The sequence below is a fragment of the Meles meles genome, chromosome 9, assembly GCF_922984935.1.
Source record: "Meles meles chromosome 9, mMelMel3.1 paternal haplotype, whole genome shotgun sequence".
NCBI lineage: Eukaryota > Metazoa > Chordata > Mammalia > Carnivora > Mustelidae > Meles > Meles meles.
In genome coordinates, this window is record NC_060074.1 from 3,905,111 (window position 1) to 3,925,951 (window position 20,841).

The window sequence follows — 20,841 nt, forward strand, 5'->3', positions numbered from 1 at the left end:
TGAAAGTAACAGCAAAAATGTTCATAACTAAAAAAGATCCAACTTCAAACAAAGAAGTGACTAACGATCAGAATAAAAATCCCTTAATTTCTTCTTCTGGTAAATAAAACTCCTCCTTTATTCTTTGCTTTCCCAACTCCCTTGATTTGTAGTCTTTGATATACCCTCTTTCGGGGTTCAGTCCAGTTTCACAGATATTAATTCAATCACTCATTCACTCATCTCAAGCCTCATTCATTCACTCAGCATGTGTTGAGCACCTCGTCGACACCCAGCACAGCCCTAGGTACCAGGGAACTGGCGTAGTGAAGAGTGGGGAAGGAAGTGCGGACGTGGCTACACAGGAGAAGCAGCCGCCCAGCTCAACAGAGAAGATGGACTATGGAGAACGGTGATAAGCAACTGATGGGCATGAGAGAGATACAATCACAGAGGACAGCCCAAACAAAAGTGTGGGTAGAATGCAACCAAGGTTCCTTAAAAATCCTATATGAAGCACAGGATTGGTTTTAGGGTTTGGAATATCATGCGTGTAGCTGTTAGCAGTGAGGGGTGAAAAGGTCACATGAATTAGGGCAGGAAGGATCGTACTTCAGGATCCGAGTCACCAGAAGATGCTGTTGACTAAAGGGAGTTCCATTTATCACCCCTCCCTTTGAAATAGGAGATGGAATGCTGTGGTAGGAAGGGGCTTTAGGGGAAATCTTGAATACTAAGTCATCTATCAATGAATACTAAGATCATCTACCAAGACAGTGGAGAACAAGGTACAGAGAAGAAGGACAGAGACCCAACAGACAGGTGGAAGAGGAAAGCAGGAACAGTAAAAGGGGGACTACTGGTCAATGCCCCAGTCATCAGTTCGAAGAACATGCAAGGTGATGCCCATTTGGGGGCCTCTTCCACTTGGAACTCCTGGCTGAGCAATCTCTGCTCATCTCCTTTTTCATCCCGGAGAGCATCTTAGACTTAGTATATCACCTATGGGGGTGCCTCCAGAAAAACTAGGATGCCCACCACCCCTCTTATTCTATTTCCCTTTAGTATTACTATCTTCTGGGTTATAGAGAGATGTGGGGATAAAGAATGAACAACTCTTGAAACTCATGATATTTTAAAAGGGAACATGGCTTCTGGCTTTTGTTCCTGGTTCTTAAGTCTTGCTTCAGACTTCATGCAAAGGAAACGATTAAGAATTTCATGTGACGTATTTAAAATGCAAACTGAAGTGGGGCGCCTGGGTGGCTCAGTGGATTAAGCCGCTGCCTTCGGCTCAGGTCATGATCTCAGGGTCCTGGGATCGAGCCCCGCATTGGGCTCTCTGCTCTGCGGGGAGCCTGCTTCCTCCTCTCTCTCTGCCTGCCTCTCTGCTTACTTGTGATCTCTCTCTCTGTCAAATAAATAAATAAAATCTTAAAAAAAAATAAAAAAAATGCAAACTGAAGGAAAATGCTTTCCCTTTAAAAATGGAGTTCTGAGGTGACGGATGTTAGCTAAACTTTTTGTAGTAATCATTTTGTAGTTTATATAATCCAAGTCATTCCACTGTACAGCTTTAATTTCTATAGTCCTGTATGTCAATTACATCTCAATAAAATGGAAATGAATAAAATAAAATAAAGTTCTGCTAGTGACAGGGGATCAGGAACCTATCGTGGGGCCCTAAATCACTATCTACCACAGCATCATCCCCTCTTGTCTTGGTCAAATGTGACTCAGTGATTAGGAATTTAAAGCTTGAGGGCCTTAGAGATTGATGTATGATGAAAATTTTTGAAAGTTCAAGCTCAAATTCATGATTTTGAGTGTCATTAGGGAAAATGATACGTTTTGGTTACTCATGCTAATGGAAAGGATCAAATGCATAGACAAAGCAACCATCGTATGAAAGTCATAGGTCTTTAAATCAGGTACATAGTAGGATACATGGCAGATTACAGCATGGAGAGTTTTCATGGAAATTCCTATAGACTAGTTGCTGGGCAATCACAGGCGAAGAATGTGCCACTTGTATTTCCTGGGTAAGATATTCAAAGTCTTCCATATTCTGCCCCCGTCTACTCAATTCTACTTCTCCTGTTTCACATCTTGCAAAACAGACCCAGGAAGTCATTATTTCTGTAGTCTCACTCTCCTACAGTCCCACTCATCTTCCCCTCTTTGCTTCTCCCCCAAGATCCTTCCTCCAAGGGACCACAAAGACTTCTCCAGACTCTCTAGCCTTCTCCCAAGTTAGTCTTTCCAGCAACCGATTCCACAATGACAGACACTGCGATTCCTTCCTTTCATGCTAATATCCCTCATGTCTTCATCTTTACTGTCATATTCTTTCCAAGCGGGGCCCTCATATTAACATTTCTGAGGGCATCTACCATAGCTCAGTGCTGGGCAGGCAGGAGGCGCTTAACACACAAGAGCGGAGTGAAAGGCACTCTGAGAAACTGGCACGATTTATGCAGTGGCTGCGGCTCCGCAAAGGAAAAGATAGAGCACGTTCTGCCTACCTTAGCTTTACAGTGAACTGAATAAGAGTTTTAAGCACCATGGGTCTCTGCGGGTGGGTTGGCATGCACGGCTGTCGTTCAACCACAAATGAGCTAGATTAAAGGAAATAAAGCACGTCATTTGAAAGTATTGAAAATATCGACAGGCTGAAAACCACAGAGAAACAGGATGCTGTCCTCTTAAAAAATCCAAATTTTCTACACGTATAAGATATTCAAACCTCCGTTAAGCTCAAATCTTTCCAAAGACTTCTCATAAATAATTACCAGGAGATGGAAAAAATGCCTAAAGATTGGAAAAAATGACTAAAGATTGTCCCTTAATAAACAACAGTAAGTAATTCTTAATTGTTATACTTGAGCCGAGAATAAAACCTATTTTTATCATACTAAACAGAAAGTAGAAAGTTAATTTCATGCCATCTTTGAACTGGATATTAGAATTTCTGGTACGTGGTACTGTTCTTTTTTTTTTTTTCTTTAGCTGAGCTTATGCACATAAACATGGCCTCTACCCCTCATTTCTTGGATATGTACTTAAGAAGAAATCACTGAAATCTTCTTTTCTAAAATGTGAAAAATGAACTTCAGCTGGATGTCATCCTTGGCACATAGAAAACTCAGTCAGTTTTTGGGAGAAGTGTTGAATAAATAGTGAAGAGCAGAAATGTTTCTGGAACTCTCTGAAGCTTTATTCACTCTACCCTGACTGAGGCCCACTGTTTAACACGTCCCCACCTTCCTTCCCCTTAACACCGAAACCCCCGCCAGCTACAGCTCCACAGGACTGAGGCTGCCGTGACGCATTTAAACTGACTTACTTCTTAAAAAGGTTGTAGATCAGGAAGGTGACTCTTTCTAGCAGATGTGCTCTTTGCAAGGGAATGGGGTCCCCTTCATAAGTCATTTTAGTCGACTGTTCCTCTAATTTCTCCAGTTGCCTTCTGAGCTGGAACAGACTTTCTGCCAACAGTGTAAAGCTATCGAACAGCAAAGGACAATCAGCGGCCAGCTTCCCCCCCTACCAATCTACCATTTTAACTGTTAACCACATTAGCAAGCAATAAATTATTAAATAATTATTCAATTAAGAGAATCATTCACTTAATTTCATTAAAGGTTATTGGCAGTTCTTTATGTTTGCTTCCCTAATCCATTTTTCCCTCTAAGATGCATGGCACACGGGAAATGGAAAATATTTCCAATGTTTTGTCATTTGTACCCATAGTTATAGACATCATCGATAAAATTTTGTGAACATCAGGAACCAAATCCCTTTTAATGTTCGTTTAAAAGTCTGTTAAGCATATAGATGTTAACGATGTGGTACTTGTTAATTAATGTGGTCTTCATTAATGGGTAAAAAAGAACAAATTTAAAACTTTAAAGATACACGATGTGAGGGGTGTTAGGTGTAAGAATACCAAAGGAAAAAAACCAGTAAGAAATGGACTCCCTCCGCCAAGGTGTGTTTTACAAATCCTAAGTATTAACCAAAAATGATCCGTCTGGAGAAATGTATGGGCTCAGAGTCTGACTCACCATGTGGTGATATCGCCTCAGAAATGGAGGTGGGAACTTGGGCCCAAAGTCTAGGGAAGAGACAGTCTGTAACGGACACCCAAGCCACCGTCAACTAGAGAGGCAGCGGGATGTCTGGACAGACCTGGTAAGTCCATCGGGCCCTGACAGCAGCTCTTTCTACGTAAAAGTTTACTCCCCACATAGTCCTGCGGGAAGACCTGCCCGCTGCCCGCTGCCCGCTGTTTTTGGTATAAGCACTTTCATGGGCCAAGTTCTTGATTGCTTCTTTTGTTATTATTTTATTTTTAGCATTATATTTTATTTTTATTATGTATATTACTGCTTATTATTACAGAGAGGTTAGAGAATCAAAGCATCTCCCCAAGGGCAATCAGTAGGTTTTAGAAAGAGCCCAGGTCCTTACTGTTCTTGGGAAGCAGGCCCGGCAGGGCAGAGCTCACATCGCAAGAGGCCCCAGTTAGGACAGATTCCCACCGTATTGACTTGCAGTCTTTGAAAGCATTTTAGATTTCAACTGAACGTTTTCCTTCTTCTTCATTATTTTTTTCCTAAGTGTTCTTTCAGTCAAATACTTTGATTTTGCATTGATGAGGAAAACCGTACCTACATTTTCTCTTGTAATACAAGGGAGAGTAACTATAGGATCGCACACGAGCACACGTAGGGGATGTGGTGGAGTAGAAGCCACTTGAGATTTTTCGTTTAAATACAAAAATACATCACGCTCCTGAAAACACAAAACTAATGTTTAACTCCAACTTCTTAAGATATGCCTTTAAAAACTGAGATATCTTTTCTCAAGCTTTTGGAGCTAGTGCTTCTTATGCCCTTATAGAAAGGACATTGTGTTCATTGCTGGTTTCAAAAATTCACTGGAGTCTACGGCCATACCACCCTGAATGTGCCCGATCTCGTCTGATCTCGGAAGCTAAGCAGGGTCGGGCCTGGTTAGTACTTGGATGGGAAATCAAAAATTCACTGGACTCTTTTAAGGTTAGTATATTATGTGAGAGCATTAAGCAATTCACATGCATGCTATAGATTTCTAGAGATGCTTTATTTTTGGCCCCAAGGGAATAAAAGTAAAAATATATCTGCATCTCCTCGTTCCCCACTGTCGTTCCCAGCTGCTAATAAACCATCGATAAGCTGAATGAATTGACGTTTTGGTCTCAGCCTGCCTTCTCTGGCTGAGTGACGCTGAAGCTTCGTACTTCCTGTGGTTTTCACGAGAAACTAAAGGCGGTTCGTCGTACCAGTTCTGAAGCTGGTCGAGCCCGCTGTGCAGCGGCCCCCCGATGCAGGCGATCTGCTGCCGCCTCTTCCAGTCCCGCAGCTCCTCCGTCAGCGCGCTGCTCACCAGCGCGTCCGTCTCCTCGACTATTTGTGTCATCTTCCCGAGCGCTTCCTAAACACAGAGGTGACTGCTGAAAAGACTTTCATGAGATGCGACCAAAGTCGCTCAGAATTCAACCCACGAAACTATTTGTCAGACCTCGGGGATAAAGTCTAGGTCAACCTTCTCACCAAATATTTGATCAAACACTACCTTCTATTTATCAGAGCACTGCCTTTTCCAACTTCCAATTTGGAATTTTTTCTTTTAAAGATTTTATTTATTTGAGAGACAGAGATCACAAGTAGGCAGAGAGGCAGGCGGGGGCGTGGGGAGCAGGCTCCACGTTGAGCAGAGATCCTGATGCGGGCTCGATCCCAGGACCCTGAGATCATGACCTGAGCCGAAGGCAGAGGCTTCACCCATTGAGCCACCCAGGTGCCCCTCAATTTGAAATTATTATAAATAAATAATGTTATTAAAGGAAGCCGCATGATCACAGCTAACAATCTCATACTATCCCATAATATCATTTAATATCATCTAATATAAGTTCAGATACATTGAATTTATAACTCCTGTGACAATATTGAATCTTCTAGTCATACAGCCATATCTCTACTTTTCAAAAAGACATAAATTAAATTTATATTCTTAGAAATATATGCATTTATTCTAAAATGTACTGATTAAAATTTGAGCCTTTCTAAGTTTTTTAAGGACTTTATCTGGGGGTGCCTGGGTGACTCAGTCTTTAGCTCGGATCATGATCCCAGGGTCCTGGATCGAGCCCCACATCGGGATCCCTATATGACAGGAAGGCTGCTTCTCCCTGTCCCACTCCCCCTGCTTCTGTTTCCTCTCTCACTGTCTCTCCATCAAATAAATACATAAAATCCTTAAAAAAATAATTTATCTGGGTTGAGGAAGGCATAGGGGAGAAGTTTAATTTTGAAAGGCCTAAGGATTAGAAGGTGTGAATTCTTATCCGGTTTTGTGACAAGCTATGTGAATTTGGATAAACCACTTAACTTTGCTGGAACTTGGTCTTCTGATCTATACAATGAAGTGACTGGACCAAATAATTTCTGAAGTTCCTTCTGTCTTAAAATCTTATTTCTAAGCATTTCTTAGTATGCACAAAACACAGAGCATACATTCATTATGCATTAATGCACTAAGCCTATCTTGGATTAATTATTTGCATTTTAAAAATCTGATTTCTAACTGTTGAAGTTTATAACGTAGGGTGAAAATAAATTTACATTTATTTATGCTCACACAAATTCCTACACAACAAATGAAGCTGAACTTCTAGAAATAAACTCTTGACTTATTAGTGACTGCTCAAATTTCAGCTGCATTTATTTCAAGGAGAGATAGAAAGCTGAAATAGAAATGATTCCCCTCTTTTAAAATATTTCATTGAGCCAGAAAAAGCTTTCTCTGCTCCTTGAAAGGAGCTTAGATTGAATATGTTCGGTTGTTGATGACCTATCCTGAAATCTATTCAATTACTTAGCATTAGGCCATTTTTCAGCATGGAAACTGGAACACTGATTTTTCTAACAAAATTTTAGTGGCTGCCAAGGAATATTTTAATTATACATGTAGTAGAACCCCTATCAGCATATTAAGTACAGAAACTAAAATGGTCATGTCTGAAACAGGGGCAAGTAAAAACTGGGTAAGATGTTCGCCTCGAAGTCAGTGGTAGCTACAGGGAACGCACGGCACGCACTGCATGAAGCAAGAAGGCCTGCTCCGTGAGCTGGGAACGGCAGCACTGCCAACAGTGGGGCACTCTTCTAGAAACACCGCCGTTCATCGTTCAGCTTACATAGGCCTGAATGAATCCAAGAGCTTGATTCTTTTCAGTGGGAGCAGATACAGGAAAAGAACAGTAGGCAAAAGGCCAAGTTAACGTTCTTCACTAACCTTTCTCTTGAAGTCGAGACTGTTAAGCATTTCTTGCAGGGTCAAAACTTCCTGATTCATGAGGGCGTTGTTCTTGTCCCCCTGGTCTGTGAAGGAAAAGAGACGAGATTGTGAGCCCTCTCCAAGGCGAAGCTCTCTGTCCCGAAAGCCAACACTGCTGCAGTCCCCGTCCGTAAGTCCTACGATACGAGAGACTGAAGGTGCCCTTGGGAGAGCTTGGAATATGTCCCTGTTTGCTCATCTGCCAGGAAGGGGCACCTCCAAGCAAGCCAGGGAGGAGATCTCTATCTTAAAGACCTTGACAGAAGACCAGTCTTCACACCATGCTCCGGTTTGGGGTGGGAGAGGGCTAAAGAGGTTTTTGAAACGCATTCCTTTTTAGATACCTCTATACGGACAATAACCCTAGCTAGTTGGCCTAAGTAGGGAAAGGGACTTCTTTGTGCCCACTATTAAATCATATTTGATTCCTCCGGATCCCTTTACCTACCGTTCCTGCTCTACTTTTTCTCCAGGAATTACAGAAAACTGCCTGGAGGGCTTGCAGTTGTATCCATTTACTCTCATGAACTAATAAAGACTCAATCTTTTGCTCACCCCCCCTTTTTTTCTTTTGCAGTATGGTCTCGCCTCACAGTAAAACTAGAAGTAGGAAAAAATTGCAAAGAAAAATCTCTGACTGAAAAACCCAAATGGTTTAGCCTCTTAAATGGGAGATGTGGATTAAACGTTGTGTATTTTAGCTTGAATCTTTAAATTTACTGGTATATAGCAAGTGATTATTTATACCAACCCTCCTGTCTATGAAGAATGAAGGTTGGAAATGCCGGTCTCACTTAAGTAACTGGGAAAGAGAGGCCCCAAAAGAACACTGGGCCAGACTTCTCCACAAAACAGCCCTGACCTCTGGGAAATCATTCCTGGTTGTATTAATTCACAAATTTGCAAATTCCTGCATCCCACCTGTAGTAAAATCTGGCTCATATAGCCTTTTATAAACTCAAAACTTCATTAGCTAATAATTTTCAGTCTTCACCAGCAAGATATAACTTGTTTCCCATGTGTCTTTTATTTCACTTAACATTTCATTTCTCTTAAAGTCAACCAAATAAATACTTGTTGACATTAGTGACAGAATGAGCATTTTCAGTCTTCTCAATGCTCACGAGCACTGATCACAGTAATGTGACTCTAATTGTCACGTGTTAAGTCCAAAGATTTTATTGTTTAATATATTTGTTTATATTTTACTTCTTAAATTGGTGGTTCACATATGAGATTTGGGGTGAGACGGCTTTCAATGGACTTTAGTGCTTGGTGAAATTGGCAGTTCTAAACCTTTTTAGGATCACGGACCCCTCTGATAATCTGAGGAACCCATGTTTGTGCCGTTTTTCTGAAGGGAAAAATTCCACACAGAAGCAACTATGAACATTTAAGGATCATTAAAGGATTAAGGATTAAATTATTAATCTTTATTATTATTTTTATTTTTTAGAAGATTTTATTTATTTATTTGACAGACAGAGATCACAAGTAGGCAGAGAGGCAGGCAGAGAAAGAGGAGGAAGCAGGCTCCCCGCTGAGCAGAGAGCAGAGAACCTGATGCAGGGCTCAATCCCAGGACCCTGGGATCAAGACCTGAGTCGAAGGCAGAGGCTTAACCCACTGAGCCACCCAGGCGCCCCTATTAATCCTTATTATTAAGGATTATTATTTATTTAAGACAGAGAGTGGGGGAAGGGAGAGAGGGGAAGGGAGAGGAACAAGCTCACTCTGCTCTGAGTGCTGAGCCCAATGCGCGTGACCCCGAGATCACGATCTGAGCCAAAATCAAGAGTTGGTCACTTAACTGACTGAGCCACCAAGGTGTTCTACAACTACTAACATTTTAAATGTCATTTCACGGGCGTCAGTACATCCTGAAGATGCCAGGAGAGCACATCACCCTCACCAACGCCAAGCAAGATTCCTAACCTAATATCCTCACTTTTAAATCTGAGGTGAACGTTAAGCACTTGGTCACAATCATCCACACTTCCTTCCAGGTAAATGTTAACATTTCAATGATTAAAGATGCTTCTGAAAATAAGATATTTCTATCCCAATTGTTTTTAAAAATTATTTTTAAATAAGTTTAGAATTACAAAAGCGTTGCAAAAAGAGTAGAGTTCCCATCTGCCCTTTATCCGGCTTCTTCTACTATCTTACGCAGGCATAGTGCAAGTATCGTAGCCAGCAAATGAACACTGGTACGACCCTATTAGCTAATCTCGGTCTAATCGGAATTTCTCCGTCCCACGAATGGCAACACACTTCAAAAGATCAATCCTGTTACTTATAAATTTTAGACCCTGTAAATATTCTCATTCTTTCTTTCCATTTCTTCTCCTTTTCTTCCCATTTTTTAAAAAAATCTACTTGTAAACAAACTCAATGTCTAATCACAAAGATTGAGTCAAACAATTGCAGTTTCCTTACATTTTGACATTTATACAATTACTGAAATTATGTCTTTGGAGATTTTTTATGATATGAGAAAATACTTAAAACTTAAGAATGCAATACACAAAACTATGTACAGGATTATTTCAGGGTTTTTTTGGGTAAATAAATAGATATGTATGTATTTAAGTGTATAGGAGAAAGGATGGAAGGAGATGTACTAACACTTTGACCGTTTTTCAGCAGATAGTGGAATTTTTCATGATTCTTTATTTTTTAATTCCCTTTTCTTTTTCCAAATTTCCTATAGTGAATCACATTGCTACTTATAATTTTTAAAATCTTATTTAAAAGTAGTGTGGGGCTTAAACTCATGAACTGAGATGAAGAGTCGCGGGCTCGGTCACCTGAGCCAGCCAGTTGATCTTAAAAATTATATTTAAAAAAATCCACGTAAGTATGACGTTAGTAATTTCCTGATTATACTAGGCAACTATCATTACTTTTCTTAGTTGTGATAATGATATTTTGATTCTACAGGAGAATGTTTTTAGTTTTCGGAGATGTGTGCCCAAGTAGGAATGATTTCTCATGAGCTTTACCATTTATTTTGAATTGGTTGGTAAAGAAACACACATTTATATGGGAAGAAAAGGAGGAAGCAAAACACTCCTCCCCCGCACTCTCTCTTCAGGACGAAAGCAAGAGAACTTCCCTTAGGGAAACAGATCAATTTATCAACTTTGTCAGTATGAAGGGAAATCTCAGTCATGTCGTCTTTATGTCCTAAGAAGAATTAAAGACAAAGTAAAAACTTACCCATCATCTGAATTGTTTTGTACCTGTAGTCAAATTCATCTTGCAGGTCTTCTAAATACTTGGTGTCTTGTTCTGTCATCTTTTTACAAAAGAAAACACACTCACTCTGTTGTTCTAATTAAGCGTGTCAGCAAAACATCATCATCAGTCTTTCAAAGGACACTGTTTGGAGCTTCTGGCCTCCAGTCATGGGCTGGCCCAAGCTTTCAGAGCCTACATTTCTAAAGGCTAACGGCCATGAAGGCTGAATAGCCCCGAAGAACAAGAACTAGGCTAAATCTGCTTTTCCATTTGCTCTTCCTGATCATTTGGAAATCTCACAGCATCTTGCCTATTATTTCTCATTCAGTTCCAAATGATGCTACAGATGTCTTTTTTGGCAGGAGACTATGGATACCTTTTCTCTTTTAGTTCCATACAACTCTGCATGAATGTACCAATTATCTTTTCACTTAAAGTCCCTATTCTAATCTGCTGTGATTTATGGTAATTCAGTCTACATTTTTATCCCTTCTCTGCTTCTTAGAGAAATATCTATGCTTCCTCTATATGTCCTATTTGTTTTTATTTTGAGATTTCACTTTGCTCTTCTCTCCAAACCTGGTGATGTCTCTCTGCTCATAACAGGTACTACGTGCCAAGATCTGGGCTAACGGCTTATCTTAGACTATCCTATGCAGTCCTTCCCAGCAATCCTGTGATGGTGGTCATCCGCACGTTTACAGATGAAGATGCAGAGATTTACAGTGTAAAGGTTTAGAGGCTTGGAGTTTGGTGGGTAGGCCCAGTCTCCAATAAACTGAAGCTGAAAAGCTTCCCCCCAAGAAACCTTTTCTAATATGAAAACAGTGCATGAGAGAGAGTTATTTTATTATCAGATTGTCCTGTGATTTCTGTAAGAGCTAACTTTGGGCACAGTTAGATGTCTGGGGGCCACAGCTAGCCTTGCTAGGTTTCTGTGAGATCACTCACCTGTACACTATTTTTAATGGCAGCCACTTTGTGTTCCACTTTCCTCTGCTTTTCTGAAACTGAAGAACTTTGTAAGGATTTCTCCAGAGGACCCTGGAGAAAGAATGTCTTGAAATTTCAGTGATGTTAATAAAACAAGCTTATGATAAATGTAGTATATGTGGTACACTTTGAACTGAGGCTTGGATTTGTAGGATATGGAATACTATACAGCCATTAAAAAGAATAATTTAGAAAAAAATATTTAATGACATTTAAAGTAGCATTACGTTGTTAAGAAATAGAGCAAGTTATAAAAACACCATACATTTATGAGCCCTCTTCCTTACATATATATGTGTGTATATATATGTGTGTGTGTATATATATATATATATATATATATATATACATATATATATGCATAGATATGTAAACTCAAGTACATATGATTGGAAGAACACACACACCAAAACATTATCAATAGGTAAGTGAAATTACAGATGACTTTATGGCTTAAACTTTCTTTCCTAATTTTCTATAACAGACCTATGTTATTTTTGAAATTCCCTAAAATGAATACATGTAATTTAAAAATGAGTATAGTGAAGCTACATTAAATTGGACTTAAATTCAGAATTAGGGATGTTGACTCTGCTGGGATGAGATTTACTTTTACACTGGAACAAAGGTTGTTCGCTAAAGAATATCTAAAAATATTAGCCAAGTTAAATAGAAAGGCTAACCAACCTTTCCATGCACCATTTCTTGGCCATTCAAATAATCGAACACTGTGTTCCTTAGATACAGAGACACTGATGTGTTCCTTAGATATCAAGCCACATAGATACCGAAGATGAGAGTTAGAATGTCGGCAACCCCTTCGCCTTAGAGTTGGGTGAAGAGCTACGGTTTGGAAAGCCTGATGACTTGACTAAGCAAACCAGTGGTGGAACCTCAAGCAGAACTTCTTGGCTACCAGTCAAGTGTTCTTCCAATTACACTGCAATCTTCAGATAGGAAAATAGTTACAACCCCCCCTCCCATATATATGGGTTTATATATTTGTGTATTTGTTTGTATATTGTATATACATATATTTGTATATTTGTATACTGGTTTGAAGTTTTGTATATATTTTTTTGTATATTGTATATTGTATATATTTGTATATTGGTTTGAAGTTTTAAAATTCACACACCAGTGCTTCTCTTGTGGTAGTATGTTGTACTGGCAGATTGTATGTAGTTTCTAATTTGACTGATACCTGATATTTGAAGACAACACCCCTCCACCCCACACACACACTAAAAAGACTGAGGAAAAGAGGGATAGAAAAAGATAGCTGAGAATATACATATGAGAATATCATGTGTTAGTAGTGATACCATCTTAATTTTTACACAGAATGTACGGAATCAAACTAAATTTACTTTAGAAGCACTATACCTTATATTTTAAATTAAAAATATCCTTTATCTAAAAAATAAGAGGGGCAAATTATTAAAATTCCATATTTCTCCAAAAACAGCCATAATGTGAAAACAGCTAAGTCTAAAAATTCTTGTCAGCTCAAAAAAAGTTATTTTTCTGGGACCTTTAAAAATAAGTATAGTATTGATATACATATAGTATATGATTTACTAAGTCATGGAGAACATCATCTAGAAATTGATTATTTACATACCCTTCCCTTTTATAAGGACTAACTGAAAAAGTATTCCCAAGGACTTAGTTGATTCCCTCTATTAGTCTTTCTTTGATGGAAGCTCTGAATTCATTGAGGACAGTATGACAAAATATAATCTAAAATATGGCAGGGCAAAGTACATGGAAACAATAGGCAAGTATTTATGGAATTTCTATCAGATAAAATTTTGTGTGTGTAGTTTCAGAGTGGTGCGGAGCAGGAAGTCCAGAGCCATAGAAGGTTTTGACAAAGATCAATTCCTGAGGACAATCATGCTGAGGGAAGCAAAGTCCAAATGGAGCTGGGACTTCAGCTAGGAGGCAGTGAACTTCATTCCTCAACTGATACTGTAAGACCACGGACCAGAGTGTAACTAAGAGAAACAGAAAAGAATGTGAAGATAGGATTCCAGAAACAAACTCCAGAAAGCCTTGGTAATTATCTCAGTATGGAGGCAGAGAAAAGGAATGACTCAAAGACCTTGATTCCAAGTGTATTGAAGGATAGTGGCACCATTAACATAGGTAACGGCTGGGAAGAAGATAAGAATTTCTGTTCCAGAAAAATTGAGTTCAAGGCGGTAACAAGACCACAAGTTCAGAAAATATTACCTGAACGGGCATATTGGCTGCAGCCAAGATTCTCCTCTCTTCCCTTAAACAGTTTGAAATAACCACAGCTACGTGCATTGGATTGCCATGAAATTTTCCCTGGAAAAAAGCGAGCAAAAACAAACACAAAAGCTTAAATATAAACATCATAGGAAAACATCACTACTCGTAAATAAAAAATAATCCCTCAAAAAATATGTGCAATTATTTGGGATTTGTTTCAACAATGTCTTCCACAGCCACAGAAACTTGTATTGTGCAACTCCTGCGGAGTCAATTAAAAATAATTCTCGAACACCTCTGTAGAAAAGGCCCTGACAGACTCGGGAGGATCCATTTATTTTAGGCTTAGGATAGGTTGTAGGTAAAAGAGTTACTTCTTTGTAAATCATGAGGAACCAGGGTGGTCCCAGCTGTTCAATGTTAACTCTGTACTTGATGGTATACTTAGAGCATTCTTGTGGTCCCTGTTTGGTGTTGCTTATGTCGGCTAGCTTATAACTATACCAATTTACTAGAGCGAGGCTACACACATTTCAGCAACAATATTTTTCTCACATCTAAGCATATACATTTTTTTAAAGATTTTATTTATTTATTTGACAGAGAGAGATCATAAGTAGGCAGAGAGGCAGGCAGAGAGAGTGAGAGGGAAGCAGGCTCCCTGCAGAGCAGAGAGCCCGATGCGAGACTCGATCCAGGACCCTGAGATCATGACCTGAGCCGAAGGCAGCGGCTTAACCCACTGAGCCCCCCAGGCGCCCCTAAGCATATACATTTTTTATTACCCATGCAAATGGTGCGGACATTGGAGACTGGCAGCCTGTGGGTTTGATTCAGGTGTCAGGTGCGCTGCGTAAGTCACATCCTGTAATCCCTTCAGGAGGAGCAGGTACTGCCCACAGCTGCCATCGTGTCCAGCACTGAGAACCCCAGGCACTAATTTACCTCACCTGCCAAGACCCTTTAGGTGTTTCAGTTGTCTTGGTTTATAGGGCTAATCCCAACATCCACCACCATCCTTTTAGTCAGTAGTGTTAAGTGTCTTTGTTAATTGAGCCTTTCCAAGCCGGGGTAAACAGGAAGCTTAGTAAGTGTAGACAAACACATTTACTTGGTTTCCCTCCCCTCTCCTGTCCTCTCCTCTCTGAAAGACAGGCTAATAATCTACGAAATGGTCAAACGGGTCAGTAAGAGAAACAATAAAATATCACCCATAAAGAGAGGAAAATTAACAATGAATCAAAAGGAAGAGTATATACAGATTGACAAACCAAAGGGTCGTTCAAGGGAAGAAATGAGGTTGTAAACATTTTTATGACGTTCACTGCTGCCACAATTTTATTTGATGATGCACATTAATTAGGACTTCTATTTGTAAAACGAGAGTATCAACACCAAGTTTCTGAGTTCCTGCTCCTCCATATTCTACAGGCTTCAAAACTCTGTTTTCCCTCTTAAATCAGAAAGCTCCAAAAAATAAAAATGAATTGACAGAAGCTCATAAGGTACAGAAATTAAAATGATCCTTTTTATTAAGCAGAGATACCAAATTTCCCATTTCTGCATGCTGACAATTTCAGATTCTCTCTAGTTAGAATTTGTTCCTGTTGTTAATTTTCCTATCTACTGATGTTTTCCATATCCCTTCCATTCAACTTCCCAAGAAAAACGATGTCTTCTCATTTTGCCCTTATTTTGTAAATATTCCCTTGTTAAAAATAGTTTCTTCTGGGGCTCCTTTGGAGGCTCTGTTACTTGTGTAAATTTGAAAACTCCTCTTCCCTCCCGTCCAAGATCTGGAGTTCCTCTAAGACCCCGAGAATCACCACTATTTGTCCTTGTTTTTCTCACCATTACAGGAGCTTTTCCATGATCACGCAGATACCATCTTTCTACAGTTCTCAGCTCCGTTGTGCACATGTTCATTTTCCTTTTCTACTTGCACTGTTTACCTTCCCTTTCAGATTCAGCTTCCCCTCACGTCTTAGCAGGCTAAACTATTCATTCTTCTCCCTTGTCCAGAGCACCCAGCGCCGACGTGTCCATCTAGGCTTATCTTTTTACTTCCTTTGTGCATTTTTCCCGAGTCCCTCCCTTAAATGTAGGAGACAAAGACTGCTTACAGAAAATTGATCCTTATAGATTCAAAACCAAATTAGTGCTTTTTATTTTTGTAAATATCAAAGATGTACTCATGTTCACCTTTCAGTTACCACGTATATGAAACTCAAAAAAAAAAAAAAGCAGCCAAAACCAAAACCAAACCTAAACAAAACAAAACACCCCAAGTGTGAGTTGGTAGGAGGGCGAGAACAGCCGAGAGAGGAAAACTGTACATTTTCTGTTGTGTCTGTCTTGTCTCATGCATGTGTAGTGCTTATATCTTCTACCCTGTGGCTTGTCTTTTCCCAAATGGCAATGAGTAGAAGTTTCTATTTTAGTGAAGTCAAATTTATTCGTTCTTCCCTTTATGGTTAGTGCTTTTTATGACTTACAAAATCTTTCCCTAACCTGCAGTCATAGAGGTTTGTGGTTTTTTTTTCTTGCTAAATCTTTATGGTGATGTCTTTGACTGTAACTCACTTGGAGCCTGAGAATAATGAGTGGTCTTTTTCACATATTCTGTATGCATACACAGCTCTGACGATATTTATTGAACATTCTGTTTTTTCACCAGGCTCTATTGGGCCACTTCTTTCATAAGTCAAGGTCCACATGTGGATGGGTTTGCTTCTGGACTCCATTCCATCTTAAAATTATATCTCTGTTTTGTCAACAGCCTATTTTAATTACTAGACCTTTATAATAAATTTTGATGTCAACTAGAGTAAATTTCTTTGCATTTCCATATAAACTTTAAGACAAGCTTGTCAGCCTGCACACGTACATAACCATGCTGAGAATCTGAATGGCACTCTATCTTTAGATACATTTTGGGAACTTGGCATCTTTATAATTGCATTCTAATCCATTTATTGGGGTCTTCTCTAATGTCTCTCTATTAAGCATTATAATTATCTATGGGGATCTTACACATTTTTCGTTAGATTTATTTCCATATAACTGGTATTTTGACAACAGAATAAATAGTGTCTTTCTTTCCTAATTGTTTGTGCTGGCATGTAGAAATATATTTGACACCCATATATTGATTTTGAAACTAGAAAGTTTGCTAAACTCTTATTGACTCTAATGTGTTTTTAATATCTCTTAACAATTCTAACAATTTATCTGTAGACTCTCTTGAATTTTCTACATATGCAAATCATATCTTGTGGGCATATTGGTAACATTTTCTCCTTTATCTAACATCTAACTTCCATCGGAGTTTTAAATTCATCCTAAGTCTTATTTAGAAATGCATTGGTTAATTTCCAAACATAGGGGTTTTCTACTTCTCTGTTTTTTTAACCAATTTTTAAAAAAGGATTTTATTTATTTATTTTATTTTAGAGAGAAAGAGAGAGAGAGAGTGAGTGCTTGAGTGGGGCATTATGGGCAGAGGGAGAGGGAGAGAGAGAATATTAAGCAGGATCCACGCCCAGCACGGAGCCCGATGTAGGGCTCCATCTTAATGACCCTGAGACCATGACCTGAGCCAATACCAGAATCAGGTGCTTAGCCGACTGAGCCACCCAGACCGATGTTTTTTTAATAGATTTAAACATCTTCATCAGAATAGATGTTCTGAGTGACTTCAACCACTGAGACTTGCTCTGTGGCCCAGGTTCCGGACCTTTCATAAGCTCGTGGAGAACGCAAAGTCTGTTCAGTGCAAATGTCTTATACAGGCTCATTACCCCATTTGTTCATTGTTTTTTCAAATTTCTGCCTCCTTGTGGATTTTTTCCTGATTAATTTTACAAGTCATTGGAAGAGGTATATTAAAATCTGTTCTGTGGATTTTGCTGCTTGTGGTGCTGTTACACACAGACTTACATACTGCTAGCGAGTCAAAGCTTCCACTTCCATGAACTGAACTTTATTTTTTTTTTAAGATTTTTATTTATTTATTTATTTGACAGATAGAGATCACAAGCAGGCAGAGAGGCAGGCAGAGAGAGAGGAGGAAGCAGGCTCCCCGCTGAGCAGAGAGCCTGATGCGGGGCTCGATCCCACGACCCTGAGATCATGACCTGAGCCAAAGGCAGAGGCCTAACCCACTGAGCCACCCAGGCGACCCCTCCATGAACTGAACTTTAACGATGCTCTTAGCTTTGAAGCAAAAATATAAACTATGACATAATGCTTTTTATCACTTGGAATTTTTATCTTATACTTACTGAAAGGGTGGGATTTGTTTCTAAGGAGATATAAATATTTAAAATCACATAGCAGTACTATGCATACATAAAAAGGGTAAATACATGTGAAGTAAATTTGTTAATGTATTCCTGAAACTCCTGCACATACTTAGAATTCAAATTTTCTGAAACTCTTTTCAAATTAGACTCATTGGAATTCATGTTTTTCCATAAAATAATGTCCTCTGGGACATCAGGAATCGGTGAGCTAGCATTTCTTCGAAGTATGCAGATCTACTGTCTCCATCCTGTAAGTTTCGATACTGTCGCTTTCTTGACCTTACCAGAAGTTCTTAATAGAAAATTCTCAGGCAAGAACCAGGACTCACACTCCTGCAAATGGTCCTCAAATGGTTTGCTGACAGAAACGTGGAGGGACTGTACCGGCCTAGTCATGTCATCATGATTAACAACCATATCACTATACATTTAGATGAAATTATTATTTAACGGCTCAGAGACATGTTCATCAAGTCACTGAGGACTAGAAAATATGGTAGGTTCTAGATGTCTCTTCCAGAAGCCTTCTAACCAGTCCTCTATCCATTCAACCATTATCCATGCCCTTTTGGTCCACTCCCAATAATATCCTTGAAGAAGTTCTTCATCTTGGACATTGCTTAAATTAAATTAAATATGGCAGTAACTTCAGCAATTGGCAGGTATAAGATTTCAGTGACACAGTGCTTGTCATAACTCAAACTCATACTCTTGATCCCTTTAAAGATCTGTTTGCATCGACAGTGTAATTCTGTCTCCTCAGAGAAAGCAAATTCCCATCTCAGTCATTGCTTATTTGACTGGACACATATTGAACTTTGTCTGCAATGGCATCATGCTGGAAGTTAAATGCATTCTGTTCCAAATCAGCAGGAAATTTCTGATAAATGGATATCACACATCTTCAAGATAATTCCTTGCAATGCATGATTCATTCACTCTAGCTTCCTGCCACACTGAGATTTCATTCACCTATTGTGAGGAATTTGGCAATTTCTCTTGCCACTGTTGCTTTGTGTATGACAGGCAATCCTTTTGCATGACTCTCACTAATAAAATATTACACAACTTCTGCCCATGTGCATCTTTCTTCCTTTCTTACATCCTGTAAAGCACTTTACTGGTATTTTCCATGAAAATATGGAATTTAGGATCATCTATCCAGTGACAAATAATTTGCCTAACAAATATCAAATTTATACCCTGCTGATCCGTTCCCACCCCATTCTGCATACATGATAGCTGTTTGTTTCAAGCCCAAAGCACTATTATATTGACGACGCTTGAAACAGCAAATTAAACTCAACATATGCTATGCCAACAGTGCACATCATTCAGCGGAAGTGACAACAACACGAAGAGCTGTGACCCAATTTCACATCACAGGCAATGACAAGGACATTGTGTTTGCCACAATAAGTAAGAGATGCTATTGATTATACGATGCAATTTCATTTCAGAGATTAAAATGCTGAAAAAAGGTGTCTTAGAATTAGTAAATATGATGTTTTGTTCTTGCTGCTGCTTTATGCTAAATTCTTTGGCTTTCCTGCAAATTCCTCTTCTTCTGCCCTTCCATCTAATTTCTAATTTTGACTCATCACTAAAGAGGGAAAAGTTCATCTGCTTTTTTTTCTCCCAAATGGTCCAGAGAGTACCAGAATCAGAGGTAAAGGATGTGAGAAGTCTTGCTCAAAAGAATCTCCTCCATTCAGAGGGCACAGAATCAGAATTCACAACTAGACATTCACTCCTTTGAGTTCTTTCTCCAAGGATCCCCTTTAAAATGCAAACACATGAGGAAGCATTAACACTATATTTAATTAATTTCCTCTGCATTGTGCAAGAATGATCAGATGTTGTTTCCTGGCTGCAGTGACTTGGCAACTGCAGGATGAGAGCAATAGGTCCCTGGACAGACACAGGGAGAAGGTTCAGGGTAGGCTTGAATGAGAGACGCAGTAGTAATCAGCGGGATTCTAAAGAAACATGTAACCAACAACTGTCTGAGCTTGGGTTCCTCCAGAAGCTGATCCTGAAATAGGAATTCCAGTGCACAGTTATGGGACGGAGGGTAAATGAGACAAAGAAAAAGAGGAATCTGGAAAAGGGGGTGTTTTCAAGTCAGTGGCTAAGATGGGCTGGGAGCCAGTAAAAAAACATGTGACAGACCTGTCTACATAAGGGTTTCGGGAAATGGAGTTGTTTATTTTATTTTTTTTAAGATTTTATGCATTCACTTGAGAGAGAGAGAGAGCACAAGCACAAGAGGGAGACGCAGACTCCCCACTGAGCTGAGAGCTGGGCGCGGGGCTCCGATCCCAGGACCTTGAGATCAGGACCTGAGCCGAAGGCAGACGCTTAACCATCCGAGCCACGCAGGCACCTCAAGGAAATAAGGTATTTCTACACCAATTCTTGTCTTCATTAGCTCCATTAGCAAAAGAAACGTAAATGCTGACACTCCACCACATTGAACTAAAATGATGAAGGCCGTGCTCGCTTCGGCAGCACATATAATAAAATGATGAAGGCCAAGGGGATATGGGCAGAGCATCGCCTGCCTCTGCTGTATCAGCTCTTCTCCCAACATCAATGAGAGAAATCTTGACTTCTCATTAGTTTTAACTACCTACAACCACACTATGCTCAAATGTTGACATTTCTTCTTCTACGGAATCTTGGTTATGAAGCA

At 39.5% G+C, this 20,841-nt stretch overlaps 1 protein-coding gene across 5 annotated transcripts in view; it reads right to left on the minus strand.

Annotated features, from left to right (window-relative positions):
• STAT4 (signal transducer and activator of transcription 4) overlaps positions 1 to 20,841 on the minus strand; it is a 92,990-nt gene that overhangs the window by 24,518 nt on the left and 47,631 nt on the right. For 4 of the 5 annotated variants that reach the window (XM_046019319.1, XM_046019320.1, XM_046019317.1 and 1 more), the window contains 7 exons: positions 13,840 to 13,938; positions 11,560 to 11,652; positions 10,588 to 10,666; positions 7,324 to 7,409; positions 5,306 to 5,457; positions 3,326 to 3,484; positions 2,505 to 2,597 (listed from right to left, as the gene is read on the minus strand). In XM_046019319.1, coding sequence (XP_045875275.1) covers positions 2,505 to 2,597; positions 3,326 to 3,484; positions 5,306 to 5,457; positions 7,324 to 7,409; positions 10,588 to 10,666; positions 11,560 to 11,652; positions 13,840 to 13,938 — 761 coding nt within the window. The remainder of the gene's footprint in view (positions 1 to 2,504; positions 2,598 to 3,325; positions 3,485 to 5,305; positions 5,458 to 7,323; positions 7,410 to 10,587; positions 10,667 to 11,559; positions 11,653 to 13,839; positions 13,939 to 20,841) is intronic. The other variant, XM_046019318.1, reaches the window with a different exon arrangement.